General features: G+C 46.3%; 1 protein-coding gene across 1 annotated transcript in view; it reads right to left on the bottom strand.

Annotated features, from left to right (window-relative positions):
- The window catches only part of LOC141011126 (protein NLRC3-like), a 23,843-nt gene extending 3,817 nt beyond the window's left edge, over positions 1-20,026 (bottom strand). Inside the window, exons 1-9 of the mRNA XM_073484363.1 lie at positions 19,963-20,026; positions 19,534-19,636; positions 19,371-19,446; positions 18,841-18,965; positions 17,249-17,327; positions 14,127-14,355; positions 12,193-13,957; positions 11,920-12,093; positions 10,560-10,733 (exon numbers count right to left, since the gene is read on the bottom strand). Of these exons, the coding sequence (XP_073340464.1) occupies positions 10,560-10,733; positions 11,920-12,093; positions 12,193-13,957; positions 14,127-14,355; positions 17,249-17,327; positions 18,841-18,965; positions 19,371-19,446; positions 19,534-19,610 (2,699 nt within the window). The 5' untranslated portion in view covers positions 19,611-19,636; positions 19,963-20,026. The remainder of the gene's footprint in view (positions 1-10,559; positions 10,734-11,919; positions 12,094-12,192; positions 13,958-14,126; positions 14,356-17,248; positions 17,328-18,840; positions 18,966-19,370; positions 19,447-19,533; positions 19,637-19,962) is intronic.
- Between the last annotated feature and the right edge of the window lie 957 nt (positions 20,027-20,983).

The following is a 20,983-nucleotide window of genomic DNA, read 5'->3' on the forward strand; positions in this document are numbered from 1 at the left end:
GGAAGAGGAGGAGGACAAGGAGCAAGAGGAGGAGGAGGAGGAAGAGGAGGATGAGGAGGGGGACGAGGAGCAAGAGGAGTAGGAGGAGGAAGAGGAGGATGAGGAGGAGGAGGAGGACAAGGAGCAAAAGGAGGAGGAGGAAGAGGAGGAGGACAAGGAGCAAGAGGAGGAGGAGGAGGAAGAGGAGGATGAGGAGGGGGACGAGGAGCAAGAGGAGTAGGAGGAGGAAGAGGAGGAAGAGGAGGAGGACAAGGAGCAAGAGGAGCAAGAGGAGGAGGAGGAAGAGGGGAACGAGGAGCAAGAGGAGCAAGAGGAGGAGGAGGATGAGGAGGAGGAAGAGGAGGGGGACGAGGAGCAAGAGGAGGAGGAGGATGAGGAGGGGGACGAGGAGCAAGAGGAGCAAGAGCAGGAGGAGGAAGAGGAGGAGGACAAGGAGCAAGAGGAGCAAGAGGAGGAGCAAGAGGAGGAGGAGGAAGAGGAGGAGGAGGAGGGGGACGAGGAGCAAGAGGAGCAGGAGCAGGAGGAGCAAGAGGAGGAGGAGGAGGAGGAAGAGGAGGATGAGGAGGAGGAGGAGGACAAGGAGCAAAAGGAGGAGGAGGAAGAGGAGGAGGACAAGGAGCAAGAGGAGGAGGAGGAGGAAGAGGAGGATGAGGAGGGGGACGAGGAGCAAGAGGAGAAGGAGGAGGAAGAGGAGGAAGAGGAGGAGGACAAGGAGCAAGAGGAGCAAGAGGAGGAGGAGGAAGAGGGGGACGAGGAGCAAGAGGAGCAAGAGGAGGAGGAGGATGAGGAGGGGGACGAGGAGCAAGAGGAGCAAGAGCAGGAGGAGGAAGAGGAGGAGGACAAGGAGCAAGAGGAGCAAGAGGAGGAGCAAGAGGAGGAGGAGGAAGAGGAGGATGAGGAGGGGGACGAGGAGCAAGAGGAGCAAGAGGAGGAGGATGAGGAGGAGGAGGACAAGGAGCAAAAGGAGGAGGAGGAAGAGGAGGAGGACAAGGAGCAAGAGGAGCAGGAGGAGGAAGAGGAGGAGGAGTACAAGGAGCAAGAGGAGCAACAGGAGGAGGAGGAAGATGAGGAGGAGGAGGAAGAGGAGGAGGAGGAGGAGAGTAGGGGGAGGAGGAGGAAGAGGAGGAGGGGGGAGGAGGAGGACGAAGAGGAGGAGAAGGTGGAGAAGGAGGAGGAGGAGAGGGACGAGGAGCAAGAGGAGGAGGAGGAAGAGGAGGAAGACGAGGAGGACGAGGAGCAAGAGGAGGAGGAGGAAGAGCAAGAGGAGGAGGAGGAGGAGGAGGAAGAGGAAGAGGAGGGGGACGAGGAGCAACAGGAGCAAGAGCAGGAGGAGGAAGAGGAGGAGGACAAGGAGCAAGAGGAGCAAGAGGAGGAGCAAGAGGAGGAGGAGGAAGAGGAGGATGAGGAGGGGGACGAGGAGCAAGAGGAGCAGGAGCAGGAGGAGCAAGAGGAGGAGGAAGAGGAGGATGAGGAGGAGGAGGAGGACAAGGAGCAAAAGGAGGAGGAGGAAGAGGAGGAGGACAAGGAGCAAGAGGAGGAGGAGGAGGAAGAGGAGGATGAGGAGGGGGACGAGGAGCAAGAGGAGTAGGAGGAGGAAGAGGAGGAAGAGGAGGAGGACAAGGAGCAAGAGGAGCAAGAGGAGGAGGAGGAAGAGGGGGACGAGGAGCAAGAGGAGCAAGAGGAGGAGGAGGATGAGGAGGAGGAAGAGGAGGGGGACGAGGAGCAAGAGGAGGAGGAGGATGAGGAGGGGGACGAGGAGCAAGAGGAGCAAGAGCAGGAGGAGGAAGAGGAGGAGGACAAGGAGCAAGAGGAGCAAGAGGAGGAGCAAGAGGAGGAGGAGGAAGAGGAGGAGGAGGAGGGGGACGAGGAGCAAGAGGAGCAGGAGCAGGAGGAGCAAGAGGAGGAGGAGGAGGAGGAAGAGGAGGATGAGGAGGAGGAGGAGGACAAGGAGCAAAAGGAGGAGGAGGAAGAGGAGGAGGACAAGGAGCAAGAGGAGGAGGAGGAGGAAGAGGAGGATGAGGAGGGGGACGAGGAGCAAGAGGAGTAGGAGGAGGAAGAGGAGGAAGAGGAGGAGGACAAGGAGCAAGAGGAAGCAAGAGGAGGAGGAGGAAGAGGGGGACGAGGAGCAAGAGGAGCAAGAGGAGGAGGAGGATGAGGAGGGGGACGAGGAGCAAGAGGAGCAAGAGCAGGAGGAGGAAGAGGAGGAGGACAAGGAGCAAGAGGAGCAAGAGGAGGAGCAAGAGGAGGAGGAGGAAGAGGAGGATGAGGAGGGGGACGAGGAGCAAGAGGAGCAAGAGGAGGAGGATGAGGAGGAGGAGGACGAGGAGCAAGAGCAAGAGGAGGAGGAGGAGGAAGGGGAGGATGAGGAGGGGACGAGGAGCAAGAGGAGCAGGAGGAGGAAGAGGAGGAAGAGGAGGAGGACAAGGAGCAAGAGGAGCAAGAGGAGGAGCAAGAGGAGGTGGAGGAAGAGGAGGATGAGGAGGAGGAGGGGCACGAGGAGGAAGAGGAGGAGGAGGGGGACGAGGAGGGGGACGAGGAGGGGGACGAGGAGGAAGAGGGGGACGAGGAGGGGGACGAGGAGGAAGAGGAGGAGGACAAGGAGCAAGAGGAGGAGGAGGAAGAGGAGGAGGACGAGGAGCAAGAGCAGGAGGAGGAAGAGGAGGAGGAGGGGGACGAGGAGCAAGAGGAGCAAGAGGAGGAGGATGAAGAGGAGGAGGAGGAAGAAGAGGAGGTGGACGAGGAGCAAGAGGAGGAGGAGGAAGAGGAGGATGAGGAGGGGGACGAGGAGCAAGAGGAGCAGGAGCAGGAGGAGCAAGAGGAGGAGGAGGAGGAGGAGGAGGAGGAAGAGGGAGGAGGAGGAGGGACGAGGAGCAAGAGGAGCAAGAGGAGGAGGAGGAGAGGAAGAGGAGGATGAGGAGGGGGACGAGGAGCAAGAGGAGGAGGAGGAGGAGGATGAGGAGGAGGATGAGGATGAGGAGGAGGACAAGGAGCAAAAGGAGGAGGAGGAAGAGGAGGAGGACGAGGAGGAGGAGGAAGAGGAGGAGGGGGAGGAGGAGGGGGACGAGGAGGAAGAGGAGGAGAAGGAGGAGGAAGAGGACGAGGAGGAGGAGGAGCAAGGGGAGGAGCAAGAGCAGGAGGAGGAAGAGGAGGAGGAGGGGGACGAGGAGCAAGAGGAGCAAGAGGAGGAGATGAAGAGGAGGAGGACGAGGAGCAAGAGCAAGAGGAGCAAGAGGAGGAAGAGGAGGAGGACGAGGAGGAGAAGGAGGAGGGGGACGAGGAGCAAGGAGGAGGAGGAAGAGGAGGAGGACGAGGAGCAAGAGCAAGAGGAGGAGGAGGAGGAGGAAGAGGAGGATGAGGAGGAGAGGAGGAGGAGGAGGACAAGGAGCAAGAGGAGGAGGAGGAGGAGGAGGAGGAAGAGGAGGAGAAGGTGGAGAAGGAGGAGGAGGAGAGGGACGAGGAGCAAGAGGAGGAGGAGGAAGAGGAGGAGGACGAGGATGAGGAGGGGGGACGAGGATGAGGAGGAGGAGGAAGAGCAAGAGGAGGAGGAGGAGGAAGAGGAAGAGGAGGGGGACGAGGAGCAACAGGAGCAAGAGCAGGAGGAGGAAGAGGAGGAGGACAAGGAGCAAGAGGAGCAAGAGGAGGAAGAGGAGGGGGACGAGGAGCAAGGAGGAGGAGGAAGAGGAGGAGGACGAGGAGCAAGAGCAAGAGGAGGAGGAAGAGGAGGATGAGGAGGAAGAGGAGGACGAGGAGGAAGAGGAGGAGGAGGAGGACAAGGAGCAAGAGGAGCAAGAGGAGGAGGAGGACGAGGAGCAAGAGGAGCAAGAGGAGGAGGAGGAAGAGGAGGAGGAGGAGGAGGAGGGGGACGAGGAGCAAGAGGAGCAAGAGGAGGAGGACGAGGAGCAAGAACAAGAGGAGGAGGACGAGGAGGAGGAAGAGGAGGATGAGGAGGAGGAGGACGAGGAGGAAGAGGAGGAGGATGAAGAGGAGGAGGAGGAGGAGCAAGAGCAAGAGGAGGAGGAGAAGGAGGAGGAAGACGAGGAGCAAGGGGAGGGGGACGAGGAGGGGGAGGAGCAAGAGGAGCAAGAGCAGGAGGAGGAAGAGAAGGAGGAGGATGAGGAGGAGAAGGAGGAGGAGGAGGAGGTGCAGGAGGAGGAAGAGGAGGAGGAGGAGGGGGGATGACGAGGAGGAGGGAAGGAGGAGGAGGGGGAGGAGGAGGAGGAGGGGGAGGTCAGAGCAGCATGGACACACATTATTATGACACACACAGACATACACACAGACACACAGTGTTTGGATCAGAACATATCAGGATGTGAGAGGAGGCGGAGCCTCTTCTCCTGAGCTGTGGGAGGTGTCAGGGTCAGAACAGAACTCATATGAGGGGCAGTTCTCTTTTTCTTCACTTTAATCTTTATTGATATTGTCACATAGTAACAACCAACACACACAACCAGCAGGAACATTCACTGCTTGGGAAGTGTCTTGTATTAAACACTCTCAAAAATGTGTTTGTCTGTTAATCATCATTCCAGTCCCATGTCCTCATTTTGAGTCTTGAAGTGTCCATTTTGTCCATTTCCTGTCAAACTGTGCTTCTTGGAGTCTCAGTTTATGTGTCAGTGTCTCCATCACAAAGATCTCCTCGACAGCTGCAGCCATTGGATCTCCGTTGGCGCTGCTTCCTCACCTCCTTGCCTGGTGTTTGCTTTGTTGCTTGCTACTAGCAGTATTTTAATCAGATATACATCATGTGCCAAAACCTTTTCCTTCCACAGTTTACATAAGTGGAGCACCAAACTACTTTTGGGACCTCGTATCCTAATATTAGCTGCAGTACCTTACATACCATTTCCCACAATACACTTATTTTGTTACATGTCCAGAGAACATGAGAACGATGGACATGGTCAGACCCACATTCTCTCCAACACTTCTGATGACTGCAGCTGCCTGCTTTTCATTTTCGGTGTAATAAAGAAACAGATCAGATTCTTCCATGAGAATTCCCTCCAGATCCATGAATTGGTGGATGAATGGTGAGTCTTCCACATATCATGCCAACTTTCTTCTCAAGTTTCTACGTGAGTTCTTCTTCCCATTTCACCTTGATATATTCATTTGAATGACTGTCGTTAGTGCTCATCCTTGATATAATGCTGAAGTTATTCTCATGTCACTTTCCTGGTTTGCTTTCATTATGATTTGGATGACACCATTCATCTCTTTGGAAGAATCTGCTGGATTTCCTCTTTGTAATATTCCTTTAGTTGAAGATATCTTTAGATTTCATGAGCTCCAGATTCATACTTTCTTCTCAGGTTTTCAAAACTCTCCAGCCTCCCTTCCTTCACCAGAACACACCAAGCTGTTATTCCTTTTTAACCATTGCTTAAATCCTTGATCAGACTTCACAGGCAGGACATTTCTATCGTCTGCTGCCCATTTTAATATATTCACATCTTTCTGTATCTTAGATATTTACAATACTTTAAACCACAGGTCTAATGTGTGTACTGTTATTGGATCCATATTCATTTTGACTTCCTTGTGTAGTTTATTGTCTCCGATCATATTTTGAATTGGGATTTGGTTCACTTCTCTTTCTATATCTTTCCATGTTGCTGTGAATTCTGACTTACACCAACAGTACACAGGTCTCAGCTGAGCAGCATAATAGTATTCCCTTCATTTTGGGAGGCTCGTACCACCTCTCTCTCTCTTTGGGGAGCTGAAGAGCTCTGGACCTGACTCTAGGTCTATTTCACGTCCAAGTTGTTATAATTTGTAATTTGCTGTACACAGGTCAGAGATGCTTTCAGTGATCTTCACACACAAACAATGAATTGACTTTAGATTCCAGTTAAGGTCGTATGACTCTCTGATCACTTTTGTTGGAGTATAGTTGAGTGATAAAATCTGGGTTTTGGAAACATTTATCTTATACCCTGACAGATCGCCATATGTTTCTAGAAGCTTCATCAAATTAGGGAGCGTTGTATTTGGTTGTCTGAGGAAAGTGATGATGTCATCAGCGACAAGCCCAATTTTATGTTCTCCTCCTCCAGTTGTGACCCTTTAAGTTCTTGGTTTTCTCGTACTGCTCGAGCTAAGGGCTCAAAAAAATCACAAACAAGGTCGGTGACAAACAGCCTCCCTGTCTGGTCGATCTCTGCAGATATATCTTCTCAGTCAGATCTCCATTCATTTGAATTCTAGCAGAAGGTTTTGGGTAGAGTGTTTTAATCAGTTGTGTTGATTTATTATTGAATCCGAATCGTTCTAATATCTGATAAAGAAACTTCCAGTGAACACAATCGAATGCCTTTTCAGCGTCAATGCTAACAACACAGTACTTTGTTTGTCTCTTTGTCTTTGCTAATTATGTGTAAAGTTGGTCTGATGCTGTCTTGGGTTTGACGGCCTGATATGAATCCTGTTTGATCTTCATCTATTAATTCTGCTATGAAGGTGTTTATTCTTTCAGAGATAATTGACGTATATAGTTTATAATCTTTATTTAGTATTGAGATCGGTCTGTAGCTTTCACATCTGTCCCTCTCCTTTCCTGGTTTTGGGATGATTGAAATGATTGCTTCTGCCCACGTTGGTGGTATTTTGCTTTCTTTGAGGGTCCAGTTAAAAGAGGTCTGGAGGGCTGGTAACAGTTCCTCCTTATAAATCTTATAGCATTCTGCAGGGGAGCCATCGCTCCCTGGAGATGTATTGAATTTATTGCTTGGATAATGTCTTCCCTTGTAATGTCTGCTGTGAGTCTTTCATTTTGGTAAGTGCCAATCGACGGAAGATCAAGTTGATTTAAGAAGGTCCTCATTTCTTCTTCATTTGCAGCAGTTGGTTGTGTATATAGTTTTTCACAGAACCTCTGGAATACTCTTTCTATATCTTCTGGTTCATGTATCGTCTCGTTGGTGTTTGGGTCCTTAATTTTATGTTTGCTATTTATTGCTAGCTGTTTTCATATTCGTTTTGTTGCTCTGGGACCAGTTTCATAATAATTTGGCTTCAAAAATATGATCTTCTTTCCATATTCATCCAACAATATCTCATTTATCTTCGTTTTAGTATCCTTAATTTGTTTATATATTTTTGGGTCGTTTGTTTTATGATAATGTTGCTCTAATTCTCTCAATCTTATAGAGTGGTTCTGGTACGCTTCTCTTCTAAGTCTTTTTATTAAAGTGGTTTTAGCTATTAACTTTCCCCGGACAACCACTTTTATGGCATCCCAAACAATATACGGGTCGACTGCTCTATTGCTATTGTCCTCTATATAATGCCTAATTTCCTTTTTTGATTCTTTCACCAACCCTTTATTATTCAGTATTCCTACATTAAGTCTCCAGATTGTTTGTCTTTTTCTGGCATTTAGATGTATTTTTAAAAACAGGCTGTTATGATCTGATATATCTGCCCCTCCAATTTTACCCTCAGACACTCTGTACCTATCACCTATATTTAGAAAGAAGTAATCAGTTCTTGGGTGTACACTGTGTGTTTCCGAATAATGTGTGAAATCTTTTTCAAGGTTGAGATTCCTGTGGTGGCAATCTGACCACAAAACTGCCACTTGAGGGAATCTGAAGTTGTTTCCACTGTGTCGTTGTGCAAAAGATGAGCTCTGCCATGACGTATGCGTTTTTCCATTTACTTTATGCAGAGAAAAAATATTTCCAGAAAACCAGCTGTGTTGAATGACTGAACTGAAACCAACGTGTAAATATGAAAGAAAACCGAAAAGACTAACGTTATGACATAACAGAAAACATCTCGGATGAACACACACACAAACGAACGGTTGAAAAACTGTGTGGCTTCCGTGATCCTAATTCCCCTCCACCTGTTCACCGGTGACTCCCCTATATAGACTACGTTACCACCGTGATTCCCTGTCTATGCCCCCTGGTGCGCAGGTGGACAAGCTACACTGCTATTTACATGACTCACCAAAGACATACACAACATAACATATTCACACATCAAAATTGGCGACAACAATTCCTCCAGATGTCGATCGTTCCCATTTCTTCTGAGGACAGCTTTACTCATTCTGACATGTGTTTTTCATTTCCTTTTAAACTGGTTGTATCTAGACAGTGGTTCATGACTATGTTGAAGTCCTCCCACAAATTAAAATACCTTCTGGTTCTGTTGCTGTAACATTAAATAAGGATTTGAAGAAGTGCTTGTTGCTTTCTGGAGGTGCATGTACATTTATCAACGTGACTGGTTCAGTCTCTAGTTTTCCCCTGACTAGTTCACATCTTCCCTCTTTATCCTTCATTTCCTTTTCACTAACAAATGTAGTTGTAATTGGAATTAGTATCATAACTCCTCTTTTACGTCCTTGTTAATATGAACTGTAATATGAATTTTTAAATTGTACGTGTTCTGTTTGGGACCGGTGGGTTTCCTGTAACAATATGACATGCTGGTTTTCTTTTCTCAATTTTGTTCAGACCATTTCTCTCTTCTTAGGTGTATTTAGACCATTTACATTCAAGGACATTGGGTCTCATTCATGAAACGTTAGTAAATTTGTGTGTAGATTTGCACATAAAAGCCTACGCTACTAAAAAGGAAGAAAGGGAGAGAAAGAAAAAAGAACTTTGCGGAAGCGGAGATAGAAATACCTGGAGGGAGGTGACAGATGCCGTCAATATTGTCTCTGTAGTCCAAAAAACCATGTCTGAGGTAAAGCGTAAATGGTTTGACATGAAACTGGAGGCAAAGAAACGCATAACCTCACACAAAAGAAATATATCAGCCTCAGGAGGAGGAGGCTCACAGTCGCAGCTATCAACTGCAGACGAGTGCATCGCGGGGATAATTGGGGAGACCTCTCTGTCAGGAATTATACCTGGCGGAGACAGCGACATGCCTCCACTGGAGTCGACATCAAACCCAGATGGTAAGGTAATAAGTGTTGTATCATAATACATTAAACCATCACTGATAGCTTAGTGGTCAGTATAGTTTAACCTAGGTCGTACAGTCCCACCATATTTTTATCATATGTTTAGGCTATATCACGTGTTTCAAAGGCATCTGTGTATTGTGTACATAACAGAGCGCAATATGAATTTAAATTGTAATTTCCAATAGTGACAAGCATTATTTATGTGCATTCTTAAATTTACACAAGCACTACGCATGGTCAGCAGCATGTGTAGATTTTGTTAGTAGCTACGAAAAGATCGGAGCTACTAAAATATTGATGAATGCGAGATGCACGTAAATTTCCGTCTGCGAACAGTTTACACACAAATTCGTTCTGCTCACGTTTCATGAATGAGACCCACTATCTTTAGATCATTACTTACCATTTTGCTTCCGTAATGTGTGTGCATCTTTTCCCAAGCAGCTGAACATAAACATGAGCAAAAACAAAATCCTCTTCTGTGAGGGCCCATCCATAGACCCAGAGCTGTGTCCATATAACGGCGTCAACCCCAGTCTGGACCTGTCCAACCTTGTTGGTGTTTTATAGATGTTGAAGTCAAATAAATGAAGCCGTCCGTATTATCTTGCAGCGCTGTTAGTTCTTTCACTATCGGGGCGTCAGTTGTCGGGTCTCCTCTGATATCCTTGCAACTTTTCCTTTGCCCGCTGTGCCGCCACATCCTGCCTGGACCCACCGCGTCCTGCTGGTTGCCATCCCCACGCCCAGGTCCACTCCTCCACAAGCCCCAAGTCTTCACTCGTGCTGAGTCAATCCCCTTGCTTTCATGTCCTCAGCTGCGTCCCCCACGTTGTTGTAGCTCTTCACGCCTCTCCTTCAGTGTCTTCTTAATATTTTTGTACATATATCTTTACCAATGCTAGCAAGTCCCGCTCTCAGTGTTTCTGCCTGATCCAGCTAAAAGCTGAGCATCTGACCCGTCCGGCATCTTGCAGGAAGCCCGAGGGGCAGTTCTCTTTGCCTCAGGTGTTAACAGGAAGGTAGAGAGGCTGACAGTTACTGTCCAGTCAAACATCAAAGGGTCACTGCTTTGGTGAAGACCTGATCAACACCTGTCATGAAGTGTGTAACAGCTGTTCTGTTGTTAGCTGACAGTATATAAGTCAGGACAGTGTGAAGACTGCAGAGACACTGTGGCTCTTCTCTCTGTGCTGCAGGTATTAAAGAGACAATTTCCCTCACAACACACACACCTCTGTATGTCTTTTGATAGAGCTAGGCTAGGAGTTTCCCCCTGCTTCCAGTCTTTGTGCTAAGCTAGGCTAACCATGTCCTGGACTTCTCTCTGTACAGAGATGAAGCTGATTCTATTCTGGTGAAGAGGACAAAAAGGGATTTTTCTCAAAATGACACACAGCTCCTTTAACATGCAGAGATCTGTTCAAACTCAGTTATTACCAAGAAACAATGATCATGTTTGTTCCTAGAGATGTTCTCCTCCTACACAAGTATCTCCTCTTCATGTTGAACCAGTGTTCATGTTCTGATAAAAGGAAAAAGGCTTCTTACATGTGTCATTGTTCATATCACACTCATACTCATCAGACTCTTCCTCCTCCATCACACTGACTCTTCATACCTGAGAGTGTCCAGTCTCCAGTCTGGATCCTTCAGTCCAGCCGACAGCAGTTTCTCTCCCGAGTCTCCTGGATGATTGTAGCTCAGGTCCAGCTCTCTCAGATGGGAGGGGTTGGAGCTCAGAGATGACGCCAGAGAAGCACAGCCTTCCTCTGTGATCAGACAGCCTGACAGCCTGCAGACACACAGAACAACACACATGGCAGATCATCTGAGGAGACTGATGAGTCAGATACAAGAACAGACCATCTCCAAATAAATTAATATGTCTCCTCATTAACTAATCATCAGTAAACAGAATCCAGCTGAAGCTGATGTGATGTCATCAGTTCTGCAGATCTTTGCTTATAAACCAAAGTATTGAACACATTAACATGTTGACCTGATAGTGGTGCTCGATGAAAAGTCAGAGGATCAGCAGAGTTATTACAGTTCATCCTGAGGGGAACATGAACGTCTGAACCACATTTAATGCCAACAGTTGCTCATGTGGACGAGAGAGAGGGAGCATATAACATGATAAAATGTTCAGTGTTCAGTGTTTCTCCACTATTCTGTGTAACAGACAACCAGAGTGACAGCTGACTCATATGAACCAGTCTAATGTGGGTTCAATGAGCATCGATAGCAACATTTCCCATTAATCACCTCAACTCTGGCAGCCCGCCAAAGTCTAATTTACTCCTCCATCGTCTACTAATGATCCAAATATGTTTCACTTCTCATAATAACATTAAACATAACATTTTGTGCTTCAGCAAAACACCAAATAATCTTCTCCATCCCCTGAAAAGGATCCATCCCAGTGACCACTCTGAGAATGAAAATTACTTTCCCACGTTAGTCTGCTAACGAATTTTGTTCCTGTGGTTCTTCTGCTGTTAGCAGCACAGGTGAGGTTTCAAACTGTTTTTACGATTAGCCACAACTTTCACTTTTATTTACATTATTTTAATAAGTTACAAGACAAAGTAGATGGTTTTATTCAGGCAGATAAAACGTGATTGAAAAGTTTAAATTTAGATGTTATTCAGTATATTCTTTAATTACAAAATATATTCTAAACCAAACTATATTTACACAGTTGGATCTTTCTGTTATTCTTTCTATTTTTATCTTAATAAACTACAATCTAAAGTTTTAACACTGAACCCTGTGGCTTCTTCAGGTTTCAGGATATTCTTCAGATTGGCAGAATTATCAAATTATATATTATGATAAATATTGATATTGATCAATAAGTAAAACGATGATCTAGACAAATTAAATGAGCAGACACATTACTACAGGTTAGCTGGCTGTCTACTTATATAAATCAGATTTTAAATGGTCATCAGTTGAATGGGTTAATGAATCCTGACCTGAGACTCTCCAGTGTACAGTGAGGACTCTTCAAACCAAAAGACAGCAGCTTCACTCCTGAATCCTTCAGGTTATTGTTGCTCAGGTCCAGCTCTCTCAGACTGGAGGACTGAGAGCTGAGAACTGAGGACAGAGCTTGACAGCTTCTCTCTGACAGGTTACAGCCACTCAGCCTGGAGAGACAACAGCAAGGAAACAAATAATACATTTTCATTCGTATCTCCTGCTAAAAAACAGCAGATAGTATTTATTCATCAATAACTTCTACTTACAGAGCTTTCTTGGAGTCTTTGACCACTGGCAGCAGCCTCAGAAGAGCCTCCTCTGAAGCAGAGAATTTCTTCAGGTCAAACACGTCCAGATCTTCTTCTGATGACAGTAAGATAAAGACCAGAGCAGACCACTGAGCAGGAGACAGTTTATCTGAGGATAGACGTCCTGAACTCAGGGACTGTTGGATCTCCTCCACTAGAGAACGATCATTCAGTTCATTCAGACAGTGGAACAGATTGATGCTTTTCTCTGGAGACAGATTCTCACTGATCTTCTTCTTGATGAACTGGACTGTTTCCTGGTTGGTCTGTGATATACTTCCTTTCTGTGTCAGCAGACCTTGTAGGAGATTCTGATTGGTCTGCAGTGAAAGACCCAGCAAGAAGCAGAGGAACAAGTCCAGGTGTCCATTTGGACTCTGTAAGGCCTTATCCACAGCACTCAGGTAGAGGTGTGTCTCTGCAGTTGTTTGTTCTTCTGCCAGCAGATTGACTCCAGAGTTGATGAATGTCAGACGGACATAAAGAGCAGCCAGAAACTCCTGAACACTCAGATGGACAAAGCAGAACACTATGTCCTGGTACAGTCCACTCTCCTCTTTAAAGATCTGTGTGAACACTCCTGAGTACACTGAGGCTGCTGTGATATCGATGCCACACTCTGTCAGGTCCGATTCATAGAAGATCAGGTTTCCTTTCTGCAGCTGATCAAAAGCCAGTTTTCCCAGAGACTCAATCATTTTCCTGCTCTCTGGAGTCCAGTGTGGATCTGTCTCAGCTCCTCCATCATACTTGACGTTCTTCACTTTGGACTGAACCACCAGGAAGTGGATGTACATTTCAGTCAGGGTCTTGGGCAGCTGTCCTCCCTTTCTGGTCTTCAACACATCCTCCAGAACTGTAGCAGCGATCCAGCAGAAGACTGGTGTGTGGCACATGATGTGGAGGCTTCGTGATGTCTTGATGTGGGAGATGATTCTGCTGGCCTGGTCTTCATCTCTGAATCTCTTCCTGAAGTACTCCTCCTTCTGTGGGTCAGTGAACCCTCTGACCTCTGTCACCATGTCAACATACTCAGGAGGGATCTGTTTGGCTGCTGCAGGTCGTGTGGTTATCCAGAGGCAAGCAGAGGGAAGCAGGTTTCCCCTGATGAGGTTTGTCAGCAGCACATCCACTGAGGTGGATTTTGTGGCATCAGTCAGGATCTCAGTGTCGTGGAAGCGCAGAGGAGGTCGACACTCATCCAGACCGTCAAAGATGAACACAACCTGGAACTCTTCAAACCTGCAGATTTCTTTGGTTTCTGTGAAGAAGTAATGAACAAGTTCCACCAAGCTGAACTTTTTCCCTTTCAGCACATTCAGCTCTCTGAAAGTGAACGGAAATGTGAACTGTATGTCCTGGTTGGTTTTGTCTTCAGCCCAGTCCAGAGTGAACTTCTGTGTTAAGACTGTTTTCCCGATGCCAGCCACTCCCTTTGTCATCACTGTTCTGATTGGTTCATTTCTTCCAGATGAGGCTTTAAAGACGTCTTCTTGTCTGATTGTTGTTTCTGGTCTGTCTGGTTTCCTGGATGCTGTTTCAATCTGTCTGACCTCATGTTCATCATTGACCTCTGCAGTCCCTCCCTCTGTGATGTAGAGCTCTGTGTAGATCTGATTCAGAAGGGTTGGGTTTCCTGCTTTAGCGATCCCCTCAAACACACACTGGAACTTCTTCTGCAGGTTAGATTTAAGTTTACGTCGACAAACTGGAACAAGATGTCCTGATTGAGCAAAAGACAAATAAGATTCATTAATAAATTATAGATTAAATATTTCAACATTTTACTTCCTCAAAGAATCAGTATATGAAGATATTTTTGTCCATCTGTTAAGATTTCAGTAAACGTCTCATTGATCCAACATGTTAAATCTTTAGAGAAATCCTCTTACTGCTCTGCAGATAGTCTGCCAGATCCTCCTGCTTCATTCTCCTCAGGACGTTCAGTGTAATCTTCAGAAATGCCTCTCTGCTGCTCCTCTTCTTCTCTTCATCCTCACCATCCAACACCTCCTCATCCTCACTCTGACTCTCTAAACTTTCTGGGTAATCTGAACTCAGAGCCTTCTGGATCTTCTTCAGCTCGTTCTTCACGAAACTGACAATGTTGTCCTCCAGCAGCTGGAACAGAATATTATATGAATGAGACGATCAAACTAAAATCATGGAACCAAACATCAGATCCATGTTGGACAGACTAACAACCAACTCATGTATTAAGCAGAATGAAGATTATTATGAACACCACAGATGTAAAAGTAGTTGTTGAACTCTAAATACATCGTCTCTGAAATCATTGCATTTTGTTTTATATATGTTTAACACAATGTCCTAACTTTTTTGGAATCAATGTTGAGTAGGAGTTTCATCAGCCTAATTGATTTTTGCGAATGTGTATTATTCTGAATTTGATGGCAGCAACAGGTAACAAGTTACCACAGGGGCAACGAAAGTTGCTGCAAAATGCTCCCAAAACACCTGTTTGAATCATTCCACAGGTAAACAGGCTAAACAGGGGACTGTATCATGACTGGGTATAAGAGGGGCATCCTCGAGAGGCTCAGTTTTTTACAAGCAAAGACGGAGCGAGGTTCACCACTTCAAACTGCTTGAACTAACAGTCCAACAATTCAAGAATGTGAACTCGCAACTGCAGGAATTTATGGATTTCACCATCTACAATCCATAATATCATCACAAGATTCAGAGAATGTGTAGAAATCCCTGGATGTAAGGGGGAAGGCTGAAAAAACAACACTGAATGTCCGTGACCTTCGACCCCCTAGACAGCTCTGCATTAAAAACTGACATGATTGTATAAAGGATATTACTACACAGGCTAATGAACACTGTCGTCAGTAAGTACAGTTGGCCATTTATCAATAACATCAGAAACCTCACTGACTTTGGGCCCAAGCTGTGGTCGATGAGTCCACGTTTTCAATTGTATTTGAATTTGTTGTGTCTTCCAAGCTGAAGAGGAAAAGGACCATCCAGACTGTTACCAGCCAAAAGTTCAAAAGCAGCGTGATGGGTTGTGTGGTAGCACCCATGGCATGATGGGTAACTGTCTATTGAAAAGGATTTGCAAATCATTGCATTCTGTTTTCCACGAGGAGTCGCCACCTTAATGTGGTGGAGAGGTTTGTGTGTCCCAGTGATCCTGGGAGCTGTGTTGTTGGGGGTAATGGCCTGGAAGGGACTCCCAAGGCAAACTGGTCTCAGGGGAGGGACACTAAGAGTAATTTAAGTAGACCCTATGATGGTGAAGACCTGGGAGGGGAACTCACCAGCGAGCATCTGGTGGCTGGGCCTTGATTTGAGGCCCCGGTCCATCGGGTCTTCAGTTCCCAGCTCCTTTGGTCAGAAGGTCATTGGTTCTTGTCGTGGTGGCAACCTAAGAACCCGCTGGTGGACACCAGTGGTGAAGGAGGCAGTCAAACTACAGGAGGAGGCCTTTTGGGCTTGGTTGGCCCAGGTGTCTCCTGAAGCAGCAGACAGGCTGCGTTACGGCTCCGCCACGGCAGCAGAGCTGATCGGTTTCACTCTAGTCTATGTGTTAACTTCCACCAGGTCCGCTGCGCTGCGTGTCTGCTGCGTCCCAGCTCCGGCAGTCCGCAGCCCTGCGGAGCAGATACGCAGGACTTCTATTTCTGGCGATCGCCGCAGCACAACGCAGCAATTCAGCCAAATTCAGCACAGAGCAGACAGGAAGTCAGACACGAAACATAAACATGACATCCGGTTAATTTTCAAAATAAGTTGATGCCAGCACAAAAACCTCAAAAGAGAGACAAATCCAAGCTCTTCTTCCAATCCTTCGGTCGAGAACACTTCGTGTTGTTGTGTTTATAACACATACGTATAACTGCGGTCGAGCGTGATTATGTAATTATCGTGGGAATTCCTCGGTTTCATACCTCCAGCTGTTTGGTGGAGTTGCACCTTGGCGGACTCAAAACGCAGCTGGTGGGGGTTGCCGGACGACCGAGCCGTAACACAGCGGACACAGAGGTATTGCAGGAGTATGCGGTATCTGGGCCGCTGCCACGAGCTATCCTGTTTTTTTGTATAACCAAAATCAAACATGATTCCACTGGGTGTTGGACTGCCAGGGTTGTCCCCTGTCTCCGTCCCTGTTCGTGATAGTCATGGACAGAATTTCAAGGCGCAGTCATGCTGAGGAGAGTATCGGGTTCCTCAACATTGCGTCTCTGCTTTAAGCAGATGACATGGTTCTGCTGGCTTTTTTGGCCTGTGACCTCCAGCAGGAACTGCAGTGATTTGCAGTGGAGGGTGAAATGGTCAGGATGAGGTTCAGCACATATGCATCTGAGGCCATGGTTCCCTGCCAGAAAACGGTGGTTTGCCCCCTCTGGTTGGGGGGTGAGCTCCAGCCCCAAGAGAAGGAGTTTAAGTATCTCTGGGTCTTGTTCACCACTGATGGGAAAATAGAGCATGAGATCGACAGGTGGTTTTGTGCAGCAGTAGCACTACTGCAGACGTTCGCGCCAGACCACCGTGTTGGGGAGGAAGCTGCGTCGTTTTGATTTAACAGTTGATCTACATTCCAACCCTCACCTATGGTGAGTTATGGGTAGTGACTGACAGAATAAGATTGCAGATACAAGTGGCCAATGACTTTCTTTTAAAAAAGCACTACTCCTTCGCCTCGAAAGGAGCCAGCTGAGGTGGTTCAAGCATCTGATCGGGATCCTCCTGGCACCTCCCTTTTAAAAGTTTTCCAGGCACGACCAACTGGGAAGAGACCCCAGGAAAGACCCAGAACTCACTGGAGGGATAATATAGCTCATCTGGACTGGAAATGACTCAGGATCCCCAGGAGGAGCTGGAAAGAGTTACTGGGAGAAGGACTAAGCAGGAATACACTACTTATCCGGCTGCCACCCGACCCTGGATAAGTGGACGCAGACGGATGGATGCATTCATTTTTTATTTACCTTTAACACATTGTCCTACCTTTGTCTTGAATCAGGGTTGTACATGTACATACCATAAATATTGAGTCCAGGTGTGTTTGATGTTGCTGAGCAGACTGACCACTGGAAACCTCTGAGCTCTCCTGCTCGACTCTGTGGAGGAATCATGAAGAATTACTAGAGATGCACCGATTGAACAGCCAGGTACCAGAATCAGCCAGTGTTTATCATGACAGGCTATGACCGGTGACCGGTCGATCAGTGTCAGATATATCTGATTCTGTACCCGTCACATTTACACACATGCCTCATGTTCAATGGATCATATATATTTCTCTCTTATGATTTAAAACATTTTATATTTACTGAACTTTTTTGGACAGACCTACATGGTCACATAATTAAATAGTTAATCACTCTAAATCGGCATATTGAAGTGTCCTTGAGCAAAATATTGAACCCCAAATTGCTCCTGATGAGCAGTCGGCACCTCACATGGCAGCTTCTGTCATCAGAGTGTGAATGTGTGAATGTGACAAGTGTTGTAAAGCACTTTGAGCGGTCAGTAGACTGGAAAAACACTATAGAAATGCAAGTCCATTTACCATTTACCAGAGGCAAAGTGAAACTTCAGGTTCTCCTGAATAACATGATGTATGACACTTGATGCTGACTGATAGAGTGGGGGAGGAAAAATAAGATAAATACAGGAGAGTCAGGCGCCCCAGAAACTGTTCCAGGTCTTTGAAGGTTATCTCGCTGTCTGAGAGAAGACAGAGAAAGAAAGCTGCTGCCAGAGAAATTAATTAAAAGTCTCTGTTAATGTTACGTTACTACGACCATCTTCTTGTTCTCTTCACAGAAGAGTTGTTCCACACTGTGAAAAGCTGGTTAGCAGCTACGAGTCAGGATAATCATCCAGTTAAAATAGTGACTCTGAGCTGTGAAGCTGGAAGTGACCAGTGGAAACACTGAAAACTCAAATATGATGGTATGGTAATCTGACATATTGGGCTGTGATACTTGAATATATCAAACATATTCAATAAATCACCACAAGTCAAAGTGTTGCTGACAACACTGAATCAGATGGTTTCCCCTGACAGTAACATGTTGATGGTACTGCTGATCCCACTGTGAATCAACAGTTCAGTCTGAGTTCTGTACAGACTTCAGTTTACTGTGTTGGTTCAGCAGCTTGTCTGGTTTGGGCCGTTCAGCTCTTGTTGACCTCTATAATACTGTGGACAGCAATGCACAGCTCACACAAGCTAATACGATGCTACTTGTTCAGCACAAACTGGTGAGTCACAATAAACTTGCAGCAGGTGAAGTGAGTGAAACATGATGAAACAAATGATGATTTGATGGAGGAACTCTGTGGAATCAGGGTTAGCCTTCGTTAGCAGATAGCATCTGTTAGCCTCGGTGAAATGTGTTTTATACTCATGCAGTCATCAGACAACAGTCAGAACGAGTGTGTGGAGGAAAAGTTCAACTGGAGAGCAGAGTTGCAGACTGGTTATACTGGGCAGCTTTCAGATGTGACAATATAAATGTGAGTGAAGAAGAACGATGCTGAAAACAAACAGCTTTAAAAAACTTCTCTGGATAATTAACAGTTCAAACATGAAGCAGTCACATTTTAATGATATTAACAGCTTACCTCTGTGCAGCAGAGGGCTGTTCTCCTTTAAAGTCAATGTAGCGATCGTTTGACCAGTCACTCTTAAAGGACACACAGCTGGGCTCAGGTCCAGGTTCTAGTTCCAGTTCAGCAGAATCTGGGGTCTCGTTTATAAAAGTTGTGTACTTACGTCACGGGCTGAAAAAGGCGTACGCCACTTTCTACACAGAACTTGTGATGTGTAAAAACAAAGCTGAAGGAAGAGCTGAGTGAACTAAACTGTAAGTTAACTCTGACCCATGCCTACACACATTTTGAAGACGAGGAAAACTTCAAATGACAGACTGTGAGCTGGTGAATTGTAGCCTCAGAGTAGAAATTAAATTTGAGCCTCTCACACATTTAATTTCCCGTCAGAACGATGCTGAAAACAAACTGATATATATGTTTGACACGCCACACATATAGATATATAAGGTGATACCAACAGCTTACCTCTGTGCAGCAGAGGGCTGTTCTCCTTTAAAGTCAATGAGGCGATCGTGTGACTTGTCACTCTTAAAGGACACACAGCTGGGCTCAGGTCCAGGTCCAGGTCCAGGTCCAGGTCCAGGTCCAGCAGAGTCTGGTCTCTGCTGTTCTGGGCTTTAACACAACACACACAGAGCTTTGAGTGTGAATAATGATGGTGGAGTGATGTGAGTGGTGGACAGGTAGAGATGGTGGTCTCACCTCTGAGCTTCATGCTCCCCACACAGACTGGTTTTAGAGGGAGGGACTCTCTCCTCTCTGTCCTCACACTGATTCATGCTGCTCAGCTCACACACACTGTCGTCTGCAGAGGAAACACAGATCATTGATCTGCACATCAGCTCAATATTAGATACAGTCACGGTCAAAAGTTTCCATCACTCATAAAGAACATGTTCATCATGTCAGTGTTCAGTTGATTCCTACAGCTCTCATGTTTCTTGAGAAAGTTCGAGCTCCTCTTTCTAAATATTTCTCCATCTTGATTATCAGGAAATGAAGTCAAACAACAGTTTGAAGTTACAGTGAGTTAGTAGAAATGAAGATGGAGGCACATTGTTGTGTTTCTACTGCCACTAAACTGAGCACACTTTGTGTTCACGAGTCAAACATTTCAAATGTCTTCATTACCTTCAGCTGGAGCTTCACACGGACACAACTGTCAGTCTGCGACACACCGAGCACACAAAGTGAAAGTTAACGGGACACCGGATGTAAAGCCAGTCCGCACTTTGTTTCGCGGTGCACGTGTATGCTAGGCATTACACGTGCGACGAGCGACGAGGAACCAATTTCAAAATAAAAGCGATGTTGTGGTGAAAATGTTTTCACATTGGTTCATTATTGACAGACTGAATGAATGAATGTGAAAACATGTTCACCACATCGATTTAATGTTCTAGCGAGCTTTACCGCAGTAGATTACACAGGAAGTGACAGAAACACTCACTTCCTGTTAGATGTGACTGATTGATTTAAATGTGATCAGACACATTGATCAGTGTGTACAGTGTTCACTTGTTGTTCATTGTGACACCACAGACTGTTAAAACTCTACACACAGCTGTGATTTGTGTTCACGGATCATTTTACATCACTTCTCACATAAATCAGCTTCATCTCAGTTTGCTGCTGTTTCTAATCATGTGAGCAGACCCGTCCCTCTCACACTACATTAATACATCAATACATTCAAAGTCAAACACACAACACAATAGTTTTCATTATTGATCTGTCACATATTGATACTGTCGGGGCTTCTCCTCTGAATCCTCACATCCCACTGACCACACGTTTGACTGCTGTTAAATCTTTTACAGGCCGATTTAAACGAGTCACATGTTAATAATTATTATTGTTCTGTTTATAATATGAATGTGAGATATTTAGTCTTCTGTTGACACAATAAACCTTCAACATCACACACATCACATCAAAATCTCTTCAACTCAGCAGAAATACAAAGTTTCTATAAAACCTCATTTAGTTGAGTCCACGTCTGAACCAATCAGCTGTTAGATCAGGAGACAGACAGGTGTTTCCCATCATGCCATGGGGTCCTGCAGTCTGTGGAGAGCAGCTGGAGTTGGACACAAATCTAACCAGCATGCATTGTGCTGCAATCACTGCTGATGGGTTCTGTGCAGGACCG

Source organism: Pagrus major, chromosome 16 (genome assembly GCF_040436345.1).
Source record: "Pagrus major chromosome 16, Pma_NU_1.0".
NCBI lineage: Eukaryota > Metazoa > Chordata > Actinopteri > Spariformes > Sparidae > Pagrus > Pagrus major.